This window comes from Mustela erminea, chromosome 17, assembly GCF_009829155.1.
Source record: "Mustela erminea isolate mMusErm1 chromosome 17, mMusErm1.Pri, whole genome shotgun sequence".
NCBI lineage: Eukaryota > Metazoa > Chordata > Mammalia > Carnivora > Mustelidae > Mustela > Mustela erminea.
This window is the reverse complement of record NC_045630.1, coordinates 15,311,055-15,324,120: the sequence shown is the minus strand read 5'-3', so window position 1 is coordinate 15,324,120 and position 13,066 is coordinate 15,311,055. Positions and strand designations below refer to the sequence as shown.

The following is a 13,066-nucleotide window of genomic DNA, read 5'->3' as shown; positions in this document are numbered from 1 at the left end:
ACACACATATGCTTTCTCTCTCAAAAAAAACCAAAATGAAACAAAAACCCCCAAAACTCAGGTTATATACTCCACATTCGTATATTGAGGAAGAGATATATTATATAATGCATATCACTATGTATAGAGGACTGTAATTTGCTGTTCATTCTACTCTAATACAAGGAATAACAGGAAGCTTTCCAGCAAAATTAATGTTTATTAATTTTTTTAGAGGCTGTAATACAGGAGCTGAGAGCATAAGCTTTGGAGTCTGTCCACTTAGGTTTAAATAACACTGCAGTCTTCACATTGTTCTCTTGGAAAATTAAGCTCCTTCTGCCTCAGTATGCACCTAAGTTAGAGGCAGTTAACAAGGCACTTATCTCATGTGGTTGCTTGAGAATTAAACGAGACAACACATGTGAAAGGTCAGAATGGTGCCTTGTACACAGTCAGTGCTCATTACATTTTGGCTATTTTTTTTTTTTCCATTTTGGCTATTGTTAATGGCATACGTGACTCTCAAAATTTCAGTGTGTCTGTGTTTTTCCGTACTGACGTCATACTAACTTAAATAATGGATGGTGAAAATCAAAGTGTTCAAAATACTTTAGCCCTTTGGATTCCTTTGTCTCAACAGCTCTGCCCCCTCCTCAACCCTCCATCTTGCCTTGGACAGCTGATGTCAAGACAGCACTCAGAGGGAAAGCGTAGCTGGGATCATGCAGCTGAAGAAGCAACTGTTCTCAGGAAGCTCACAGTTGGGTTCTCGCCCCTCCTCTCCCTCACCTCCCCTACCCTGGGATGCAAGCACGGCTTGTTAGGAGGTCACCGTAACCTGTCCAAAGGTGTGATTAATAACCTGGGGCTAAATTAGATCCACTGTACCTGACCTCACAGTCTGACGACCCATTTCCTCCTTCTTCATAAAAGGAATCAAAAAGTCCTTCTCCACCAACACTAGGACTGAACTTCTAACTTCTCCAACTGGTTCCCCGTCTCAGCATGGAAATACGCTAAACTCAGCCAAGACTCCTGGGAATAACAGCAGATCAAGGTTCTGAACACCTGATCTCTCATGCTCATAATGCTGTCTGGCGTAAGTCCCTGACACTGCTGTGTGTTAGCTCCCTAATCCTTAATGCTGTGATATAAACTACTCAGGAAGTTTTAAGGGACGATTAAACGGGCAAATAAATGTGGGGAAAACCATGTGGAAATTTACGAGAATCATATGAATGAAATGTAATTCTAATATAAGATGACTGGCTCATTTGCCTTCCTCCCTATTTTAGTATACTGATCTGGATCCCTGAAGCCACGCCAGTATAAACATTTCTCCTATCAGAAAAAACTTTATTTGAAGAGAATATAATAATTTATTCAAGTCATGGGGTTCTAAAGATGAGTGATATGAAAATAAATAATGGACTTTGGAATAAGCACAAAAATACTTGAGATTTTTAAAAAGTGAGGATTCTCATCAGCAGTGAATCTTAATAAAGCTAAAAGAGATTCCTCTGTGGGGTGGAAAGAAAAAGATTAGGTCCTTGTTGAGCTCTGTCTGTCTCCATTCCAAAAACAATAGAGCAAAAATAATCAGTCTCCACCTCCAGATTGTCTCCACCTGCTACGACCTTCAAGTTATTTTCACAGTGATGAATAAGTCTAGGTAGAACAGAACAGCGAGACCATTTTGAATTTCACACAGGGTTTCCTCCAGCATTGTCCTGAAATTCCAGGCATTTTCCCCCCTGCCCTAAACCCACCACACTTCTTAGCTTCAGATGCTAGAATGGAACTGAATTCTTAGTTCTGAATTCATTCTGAATTGCCTGAATCAGATACCTCAACCCAATAAAGGGGTGGAGTAGGGGTCAGGGGGAGGGAGCAAATAGGAACAGCAGCAAAGGAACCTAACACGTTGTGACGTCCTAGATGCTTTATAGGGATTATCTCTTTACTCTTCACAGCAATCTTGCTTGGTAGATATGCCTTCTTCATTCCAGACAGATCACTGAAGGCTCAGAGAGCAAAGGTACTTGTTCAGAGTGACGCCTCTAGAAAGTGCTCAGCTGGAGTGTAAAACACATCCTATCTGATGCTACTTCCAAGACAACCTAGAGCTCATTCTTTAAAACCCTAGGAAAATGGGAATTCTTTAAGATTTTTTAGTACCTCTTAAAACTCTGTGGTACAAAGAGTGAAGGAGAAGTGATCTTATGGAAAAACAGACAATGCGGTACCTGGGACAATGGTATCTATTGACAGGTTCACTGTCAATACTGAAAATACTGCCATATATAAGTGTCTGAGGAGACTTTTCAAAATCTAAGTCAAGTAGTTGAGACGCAGAAGTGTCTGAATATAGAAGGAACTAAAAGGGGGTAAGCAAATACTATCTTTGATAGCTTTTAGTAAAACTTGAGTGCAAACTTGAATGTGTAGTCTACAAATAGAGAGAGGCGTGAAGGGCAGAGGTAGCCTTTGGGGTATCCATGGCGAAAAGGAAATAAGAGAGAAAAGGTCTTTGAATACGAAACTGGATTAAAAACAGGAAGAATTTCCTCCCTCAATCTACTATTCATTCGAATGATTTGAAACCAAACAGAAGATGAGGAAGAACATGTTCAGATGACTTGGATAATTTTCAACCCAAACTGACTTAGACCAGTTAAGAGAAGTAGGTTCTACAGGAAAATGAGTTTCTGTACAATTAAAATGTCTCCCACAATTAGTCAGCTAGATCTCTCCTTGAAAGAACATTCTAGGGCTTTCTTCTGACCAGACTCTCGGTTTGACCACTGAATTGTTTTATGTAAAAGAAATCCACAACAAAAAGACAGCCATCTCCAAGTAGTCCAATTGATATGTTCAAATCATTTTGTGATTAACTTTTATAACAAAGTATTTTCCTTAAGAACACTGTTCCATCCGTGATAGAGTACATGAAAATGAAATTATCTTTTTAGAATTCAAAAACTCCATTTTTCTGTGTAATAGTAAATTGCTTTTAATTAGGGTTTAGAGAAACAAGGATGTGTCATCTCACTAGGCGCCTAAAAAAGGCAGTTTTTAGAGTTATACTTTGGCTGGGTTAAAGAGATGAGCTGTAGCTTGCTAACCAGGAGGGTCACCCATCTCAAGAGAGTCACACCACAAACCCCTCTCTTCTTTCTTATGATGGCTCCCAGCATGATTAAAGCACTTTTCTGCCTTAGGTTTTCCTCTCACTTGCCACGGCAATGTATCTCAGTTGGGAATGCTAATCTGACCACAAGAGCCTCCAGCAAGCCAACCCCATGTCCACAGGCATCCATTAGCCATTCTAAGAGCAGGCAAAGAAAGACAAATCAGGGAGATGGTGGGACAGGAGGAGCAGAAGAGGGTAAGAAGGAAGAGGAGGGAGAAATAAGGGAGAAGAAGAAAAGAGAAGAAGTAAGAAAAGAGGGAAGAAGTGCAGAAAGAAGTCGATCTTAAGAGAAAGTGGAATTGGACCCCCTCTAGGCACGCCACTGAGCTACTAGGGTAGCCTCCTCCTGCCATGACTTTCTTTCCCCAGAGAGGAAGCCGGGTTACAACTCCTCTGTGCCATGATTACCTGGATGAGTTCGTCCAGCTCAGTCGAATTGACACAGGAGTGTTGGGAAATGAATGTTTGCTTCTGGATCACAATGGTGGTCCTCTGTGAAATCTCATGAGGCTGCTCCAAGGTTTTGAACACGGTGGCTCCGATGATCAGATAGAGGACAACCACCAGGAAAATCGTGGAGACCGTCTTCCATTTCATAACATTAATGGTCGTGTCACTCTCCACCCGGGAAGCAAGCACTGTGGGTTTCGTGGAAAACGAGAGCCTCGGTTTGGAGTTCTGAGCGGCAGATTTAGGGTCCAGCAAGTCAGGTGCCGCCACTGACAACAACAGAGAAGGAAGGTTAGGTCGGAGAAGAATAGAGGGGCTTCTTTAAGGGCTGAGCGAAGGCGGACTGAACTCCACTGTCCTCCTGGTGGAAGGTCTGGAACCAACCAGAGCGCTCCCACTAGCTCACATCCAGGACTTTATCAAGGAAAAGGGGCTGGGTCTCAGCTCTCTGCTGCTATTGGGGTTCCAGATGGGAGAAAGAAAACAGGAGGTGGACCAAGAAAGTTTAAAAAATAAATAAATAAAACAACACCCGAGGTCTTTCTAATTAATTTTTAAATTTACATCTGTTTGCCGTGCTACTCAATAAAGACTGAACTCCTAAGAACTGATAGTACTGAACTATCTCATGAATACTCATGAAGAAGGTTCATGGATGATTCCTGTTCTCAAGAACTTAACCCTCTATACCGCAAGCAACTGACACAAGGAATATTCTTTATTTTTATGGAAACATTCATTGTAATAGAGGGATTGTATTATAAGCGAATTTGGGATCCAAACATTGTTGCTCAAAGTAAAACATTAGTCATTTTCTGGTAAAACACGGTGGTAAGTAAACCACTCAATTGCCCAATCATTTCTTTTTTGCCTACCCTCTAAAGTGGTTCATGATTAAACAGTCTCTGTATCTTGTTATATAATCTCTGACATCTTGAAAAAAAAAAAAAAAAAGTCTTGCTACCTCTTCTGGCACAATCCTAGGTGCAACCAAGACAGGACTAGTTCCTTCCATTTCAACAGTGAACGTTATCCAGAAAAAAAGAAAAAGTAAAACCTTATCTTACACCTTAGACCCTGCGTGCTCTGTACAAAGCTAATTGCTCCATGAGAGCGGATTTATGTGTTCCCTTACAAAATCCCATATACTCTGAGGTGACAGTAAATCCATTTATTATTTATCTCAGCTCTTCAAAAACATCATTAATGGATTTCTTTTCAGAAAATACAAAGATACTAGACTTCTGCTTGGTAAGGGGAAAACAAGCCATCTGCTACAGACTGACTGGAAAGGCAACACTGAACCAAAAAGGTTAACAGAGTAGCCAGAAAAGAAAAAACAAACAAACAAACAAACAACCAAAAAACCAAATATAGGGGGACTTTTAAAAACCACCAACTCAACCAGAACAATGAATTTAGAGTCCAAAATTGTTACAGATATAAGTAAAATTACTCTGGTATATATAATACAGGTCTGATATAACAACCTAACCTAAAAGACACTTTTAGGTAAGCATCTGAGAAATCCCTGTGGAATTACACCCAAATACCCTACAGGAACCTGAAATCACTCGAGGATAAGAAGAGAACGGAAAGTGTTAGCTTTCACAGGGTTAGATACCCTACACTCCTGACCACCACTGTGAGTTAAACGTAGGTCTACCACAATCTGAGTTCAGAAAATAAATCATCAGTTGCCCATCACAAAGAAGCTTCGCAAACAAAGCTATTTGAAGCCCCAGACCTAAGCAGTGTTGTACAGTGGTGGCTGATAGCAGAGGGCTCCTCAAACCAGCAGAAACCCTGAGTGGCTCTGACTCTGTAGACACGAAATCAGAGCTCCAAGAAGTGACTGTACAGACTGAACTGCTCATTTCAGCAATGTACGGTGGTTCAACCCTGGATCCAGGTATGGACACGTTTCCCTCCTGATACAGTCACCTGCTCAGATTAAAGCCACAAACCAGTAGACACCTTTGGTAATAGTTATAAGGGCAACTTCGCTCAAAATCAGTACTGGGTATGTCTTTTAGTGTTTTAATTGGGTAAACTTTTTTAACAGACATGCTGGTAACAGCTGATCTCACTCTCACCTGCTGGCTAGTTACGCCACCCTGCCGCCGAGCTACATAGTGTGTCTTGAGTGAAAAATAAAGGTCATCATCTAAAATTAACCCATCTTTGGAATAAACATAACAAGAAACCCACATTATTTCTCTGAAGGAAGCTTTCCAAGCCTTTCCTTTCCAATTATCCATGCTCTCATATTTCTGGTTTTTCACACCAGAGGTTTCTACTCTGTAGAAGTGGAAAACACCAGGACTGTTTACCTTGAGCGTCCAAATCCCAATCCTAAATCCCAATGCCACACTAACACATTACAATGATATGCTTTTAGGGGAAAGGACAGATAGGTTTTTAAAAGATTGTCTGTGTGTGTGTGTGTGTGTATAAAGCTAATACATTTCCTGATGAAGTTTAGTTTTTTTTTCTCCCATTCTTTGAAAATTTTCTTTTTATTAATTATTTTTATTAACATATAATGTCTTGTTTGCCCCAGGGGTACAGGTCTGCAAATCATCCATCTTACACATTTCACAGCACTCACCATTATCACCTACCCTCCCCAATGTCCACAGAAGTTTAATTCTTTTAAGCTACTCCCGTATTTTTTTAATTAGCAGAAATATATATAAATGCACATTTGGCAGACAGAATGGACAGCAATTGGTAAAACAACAAAATAAAAAAGAACAGCGTTTTCTCTCAGTCTAACATGGGGAGCCTCTGTGTTTCCATCTCCACATCGTTTGATGTATGATCAGGCAGAGACGCGCCTCAGAACAAGGAATCAAAGAGTCGTCCCTTGCACACACTGTCATCACCATCACTACCTCCCTCCTCTGCCTCCAGCACATCACAGTCTCCTCTTAATCCCGGGCTCCCATCCTCACGCAGGTATGCCTTCCACGCTTGGGGCCGCAGCAGACGACTCAATGGCAAGAGAAACGAGCTTTTTTTCAGCACCACTGCCTGTCCCACCACGCAATGGGCAACAAGTGTGACCAGGGTCACCATGCGTCCTGCCTGTCTGCTGCTCCCAAGGGCTGACCCTCCTCCTCCTTTGGAAACTCCCCCAAGGTGTCCCAAACCCACACCCGAGGCAGATGCAGAAGCCCCAGGCACCAGCGGGAGAGGGGGGAGCAGCAGGCAGCCGAGGAGCCCGGCTTCGGTGTGCCTCCAAGCCGAGATTATGACCCAACACCTGGGACGGGCAACGAAGGCGGAGGACGTCCACTTGCTGCCAGCCGGGCTTCTGCAACCCTCCCGGTCCCGGCAGGGGCGGGAGAGCGCCGGGCGGGAGGCTTGGGGGCGGGGGTGGGCACCCGGGGGGTCTCACCTCCTGCTCTATAGCCGGGTCTCTCCCGCGAGGCGCTGGGAAGCATGAGGCATGCAGCATTCAAAATGTTTTTTGAAAAAGACGGACTTGAAGCTTTTACAAACACGCCATTGTACTCACTTCTTATTCAGAGTCGGGCTGCGCGCTCCGAGCTGCACGGGCAGGCATTTTCCCCGGCTTTGTTTTACAAGGTGGGGAGAGCGGGGCTGGACGCGGGAGGGGGTGGGGGGGAGCGTGAGAAGAAACGAAATCGCGGGAAGGAGGGGACACCGGCGGGCTGGGCAGAGGGCGAGGCCGAGGCCAAGTTGGGCGCGGGCGCCGCCGCCCCCGCACGCGCCTGCGGCCGGGCCCGGGTCACCCGGAGAGCGCGGGCGACCCGGGTCCCGCGCCGGCCGGCAGCCGCCGCCGCAGCCGCGCGCTCCGCCCCGGGTTCCGCGCTGGCCGGTCCCCTGCGCGGCGCGGCGCGGGGGCGGTCGGTGCAGCCCGAGCGGCCGTGCGCCCCGGCGTCTTTGTGAGCGAGCCTCGCTCTGCCCCTCTTCGCATGTCTTTGTGTGTCTCCCCCGGCAAAGCCCTCGGGCCCCGGGGGGCGGGGGGTGTGGCACCGGCTCGGCGCGCCGGGCGCCCTCCTGCCCGCAGCTCGGCCGCCCTCCGCCGCTCTCCCTGCCAGGCTCGCTGCTCTCGTCCCTCGCCCGCTCCTTTCCCTCCTTTCGGAACTCCCTCCCCCTCGCCTCCCCCCACCCTCCGTCTCCCCGCCTGGGCTCGCCTCTCCGCAACCCCTCCTAGCCTAACCCGCGCCGGCGTCTCCCCTGCCTCCTCGCCTGGGGGCACTGCCCTGGGGCTCACCTGCTGCCTCTGCCCTCAGCCCCTTCCACTGGCGCTGCCCCCTCCCCACATGCCCATTCCCACTATCAGGCGCACAGACCGAGCTCCAACCTATCTCCTTCCAGGGCGGGGTGCGGGATTATGCTCGGGTCCCAGGACCCCTGCACGTAAGCATTTTCCGCTCCCCTTGCACCCCCCCCCAACCAGGGTTGTACAGAGAACTGCCCCCACTGGCGCCCTGAGACCCCCGGAGTGGGGTCGGTAATGGGGTTACTGGCTCCTTCCAGTCTACGCCTGGGGAAGTGTTGTCGAGTCACCAGCAACCCCCACCACACCCCACCTCCTCCTCGGGTGCTTAACCTGGGCAGCGAGCTCTGACAACAGAAGGTTCCAAACCAGAAAGGATGGGGAACGCACCGGGAGCTAGGGTGAAGACATCTAAGGATGCAGAGGGAATGGAAGAAAAATCGGAAGCTCTCAGGACAAGACCCCTTTGCTGGGGACAGGGGTTGCGGCTCTTCTCGGCCGAGCTGCGGAGTGGGAGACCTGGGACCTCAGTCTGAGCTCGGCGCTCCTGCACACCTCCGCATGGAGATCCCAGTTTGGCGGCTACCAGACCCCGCCCAGACTCGTAGACGGCCGCGCGGGGGCAGCTGAACGCGTGGCTGCAGGGGTGCGGGCACCGAACCCGCAGAGGAGGGGAAGAGAGCGCGCAGCTGAAATAGGTTAGTCCCCCTCGTCACACACGTGATGTAACAGAACTTGAGCCCGAGTGTAAACTCGCTCTTCCTTCTTCCTTTGGCTGCGGGAATAGCCCGCTGACCTGCACCCTCCCACCTCCGCCGCTGTGCTCCTTTATCTCCCAGAAAGGCTGCTGGGCCAACTTGAAGTACTTTGCCAGCTACCGGGAGAACTTCCTCGTGAAAACTGTAGATGGGAGAAGCTAGTGAAAGCTATAGACCCAGAGGAGGTCAGGCAGAGCAGAAACACCCTCGATGGCCAAAAGAACGTTATAAACCTTCGGCAGGACTGTGGCCATCCATGCTCGAAAATGCCAAATTATTTTTTAAATTCCAGAATGGACTCAGCACCTCTTCCTCCTATTAAAAAACGTCTTCCTTATTAGGAATTCCTTCCTGCTGGAACAGAAACATGTTTTTCTCCACTTCTGCTCTCAATATAATCGGATATCCTTTCTGAAATGTGAATCTGATCCTCTCACTTAAAACCGTTTCAAACTCTCTAGGTGACATATAATTTGCTTCCTGATCTGGCTTATTTTTTTCATTCCAGGCCTCTCTGGGTCCTTCATCTTCCCTCACACACCCTCCCCCAGTTTTACATGACTAAGACATTGTATTAGTCCGGTTCTCCAGAGAAACAGAACTGATAGGGCATGTGTGTACGTGTGTGCAAAAGATTTATTTTAGGAATTGGCTCGCACTGTCGTGGGGGTTGGCAAGTCCATTTGAAATTCCTAGGGCCGTTCTGGCAGGCTGGAAACTCGGGCAAGAGTTGATGCTTCTGTCCTGAATTTCTTATTTTCTGGGAAACGTCAGTTTTTGCTCATCAGACCTTTGACTGATTATATGAGACCTACACACATCATTAAAGGTAATCTTTCCTTCAAGTCTGATGATTATAGATTGCAACCACATGTACAAAATACCTTCACAGCAACACCTAGATAAGTGTTTAACCAAATAACTAGGTACGGTAGCCAAGCCACCTAAAACGAATCATCACAGGTGATGTCCTTCAGATCTGCCAGCAGTCTGGAAGTTTCTCCCGAATCCTAGCTCATTAGGTGTCTGGCTGTTTGCTTCCCGGGCAACCTGGCCTTCTGTTTTTACACTTGCCACAATGTGTTATGCTTCTTCAGACTACACTGTAAGCTCAGTGAGGGCAGAAGCCATATCTCTCTGATCCCCATAATATCCACAATAACCAGTGCCTGGTTTGAAACAGGTATTCGAGGGGAGCCTGGGTGGCTCAGAAGGCCTCTGCCTTTGGCTCAGGTCATGATCCCAGGGTGCTGGGATCAAGCCCCGCATCAGGCTCTCTGCTCAGCGGGGAGCCTGCTTCCTCCTCTCTCTCTGCCTACTTGTGATCTCTGTCTGTCAAATAAATAAAATAAAATCTTAAAAAAAAAAAACAAAGAAAAACAAATAGGTATTCGAGAAACATTTGAATGACAGTGTGGATGAAGACATCGTTCACCTGGCCTCTCTTCAAGTATTTGGAACCAGCGTATATAGGACACGAGATGAATTCACCACCTTCAGAATTACTTCTATCCTATCACAGGCTTTTTGTTCCCCAGATGAAATGATCCCAAACACTTTGAGGTTTGCTTGTTTGTTAACTTCTCTCCTTTCGTTTAACAGCTTGGTGATTCTTTCTTGCTCTTTCTCAGCCTTTTGCAAGTTTAACCACACCTTGCCAGGCTCCCGTCCTCTGTCAGACTGGCTCATGCTCACTACAGGGAGTGATTAACTCAGAGTTTATGTACCTCTGCATTGTGCTCCCCTTTCCTAGACTCATGGAATGGAGGACTCCCCTCCAATCCCAAACGCTGAATCCTCTTTTTCCCTCCTTTTCTCCAGCGGTGTATCCGTAGTAGCTGTCCTCGTCATCCGCCTCGCATTATTCTCTCGTTAGACCCATACATATAGGTGGGGGAGGGGAGCACAGATTTTCTCTAGAGAGACGTTAAAACCAGATCAAAAGAAAAATCCCAAACTGTAATATCGACAGGAATTGCTCCAACAAGCCAGCCTCAGCCTCACAAATAACTTGAAAGAACCAAGAAAGCAGTTTCCACACTGACTCGAGCCCTGCTTTCCACTGTAGCCCCCAGGGCCCCCTCAGTTAGATACTCCTACCACTTTAAGGGCCTTCTTGTACCAAACACATACTAACTCACTGTGTTTGAAGTAAGAGGGAGAAAAGGAAGTAGACTAGTTTGTGTATCATTGAACCTGGAGAAACAAGGAAAGGGGGAGGTATATCTTGTTTAATTTTATGCCTTCATTTCTTAACACATATAAATCCCATTAAAAGTAAAATAGGAAGACTAGGTAGACTTGATGTCTTTCATGCCACAGGACTATTCAACATTGCTTAATTTTACTTCAGTGGAAGGAAAACCTGAAATATGTAATAAAAAGAGTGAGCCCCCTCAAATTCTATACTCCCGTCATTCCGGTGCTTTCAGCGTTGTTGTTCTGCTTTCCAACTAGCAGTATGAAATCTACAGGACTTCATTTCTATGTTATTGTGCTTTTTGACCTTGGCCTACTTGTAGTTACCAAAAAAAAAAAAAAAAAAAAAAAAAAAAAGAAGAAAGAAAGAAAGAAGAAAAAAGCATGCCACTGTCCCTCCCATAATTCCAATCAGACTTGTAATTTTGGAGTCCAAGTGACCTCCGTGGGTGTCCTGTCTCTACCATTTGTGAACCATGTGAGTTTGAGGGAGTCACTTTATCTCTCTGACCATCAGTCTATCAGTTTCCTCCTCTACCAAACAGGGAGAATACACTGAACTCAGAAGAGATTGTCCTAAGTATCGAAGTGAGACCACATATATGACTTTACCATTGCTAAGTCTTCAAGAGAATTTTATTCTCTCCTGTGACTGGTTTAACCTCATGAGCCAGCCCAAGGTAGACCACCCACTTTTTAACCCTATGGTAACTCCTGCCTTTATTTAATCTTATGGATAACATCCTTGCATAGATCTGAGAGAAGGAAGAATGAATCGCATCCATCAAATATTTACTGAATGTCTACCAGCTGCCATACAGGAGCTCGGTGGATATCACAAGGTTGCTGCCCTCATTAAGCTTCTGGTCTAGAGAGGGAAGGTGCTAAACAAGCAAAAATTAAAATTCTAGTTAAGTGCAATAAAGAGAAGGTACAGGGTGCTATGAGAGTATCAAATGCTAGAAGGTCAGGGTGGGTCCTGACCCAAGGAGTCTATGGGTAAGCCCTGAAGATGGAGGAGGGTGGAGAGTAGGGGTGAAGAGGGAGAGCCACAGTGCAAGGGAAGAGCTTCCTCAAGAGAAGGAGGAGCATGTAGAGAGACTGGGGTGGGCAGAAACATTGTAATTAGAATTTGGGGAGCTCAGAGAGAGAGGACTTATAGTAGACAGTGACCAAGTAAGTGATCAAGCAGAGGCCAGGTCACATGGCACTTGGTATTTTCATTAGTGGGATTAGTGGGACTTTGACAAATTTTCAACAGAGCACTAGACTCATCAGATGGTATTAAAACAAAAACAAAACAGAGAACAACCACTCTGGTAGCTGGAGAACAGATAGAAGGCAGGTAACAATGTAGACAACGAATTCAGATGTTATTGCTTTAGCCCAGGTGAGAGATTCATGGGATGGGAGGGGGAGGGGAAGGGGGGACACGAGAGGTGGCAGTAGATCAAGAGGGCTCTATGATCCATGGGTATGGGACGTGAATGGTGAGGAAGAGGGTAAGCATTTTCCAAGAGGTTCTAGTTCACTACAAACTTGGAGGAGACAACTATGTAGACAGTACATGAGTGCAATGCTTGAGTGATGTGGTCCTTCCTGAGGGCACTTACCTCCCTCTCTCCTACCTGCTGTGTTTTCTGTGGGACTCATCCTACTTGTGGGTACAGTGTCTGTCCTGGGTCCCAGCCAATACAGTCATGATTCCTCAGCCTTTCAGCTGATTCAGGCATGAACCTGTGACCCACTCAGCCAATGAAATTTATGTCATAGCTTCTGAGAGAAGAGATTTTCACACTATACCACTGACCTTGAACCCATAAACCTCACAGTTTATTAATCCAATAAGAGAGGAGGAGGTACCAGAAAATAGAGCCAATATGGAGCAAACAAAACAAGATGATCAGGTCATGTTTGATGGATCCTCTATACCAAACCTCACCATAAGGCACACACTTTTTCTTTTTGTATAAGCCAGCTTGTGTTGAGACTTCAGACACTAAAAATCGAGAGTTCTAACTGAAACACGGCAGTGTAGAAATTGGGAAATAATTGGAGAAATTGGGAAATAATCTACCTATATGGAAGTCTCTAAGTTGACCCCCAGTGATTCCTGCCTCTTGGTATTCATGTCCCATGTTTTACCCTCTCCTTGCCTGGGGGCTGTCAATGAACAGAATATAGTGTAAGCGATGGGATGTTCCTTCCAAGATAAGGTTATAAAAAGAGCAT

The 13,066-nt window shown here is 46.0% G+C and overlaps 1 protein-coding gene across 4 annotated transcripts in view; it reads right to left on the bottom strand.

Moving 5' to 3' along the window:
• Nucleotides 1-13,066, bottom strand: part of KCNK2 (potassium two pore domain channel subfamily K member 2) — a 220,112-nt gene that overhangs the window by 142,518 nt on the left and 64,528 nt on the right. For 2 of the 4 annotated variants that reach the window (XM_032318920.1, XM_032318922.1), the window contains exon 2: nucleotides 3,584-3,894. In XM_032318920.1, the coding sequence (XP_032174811.1) occupies nucleotides 3,584-3,894 (311 nt within the window). The other 2 variants (XM_032318921.1, XM_032318919.1) reach the window with 2 other exon arrangements.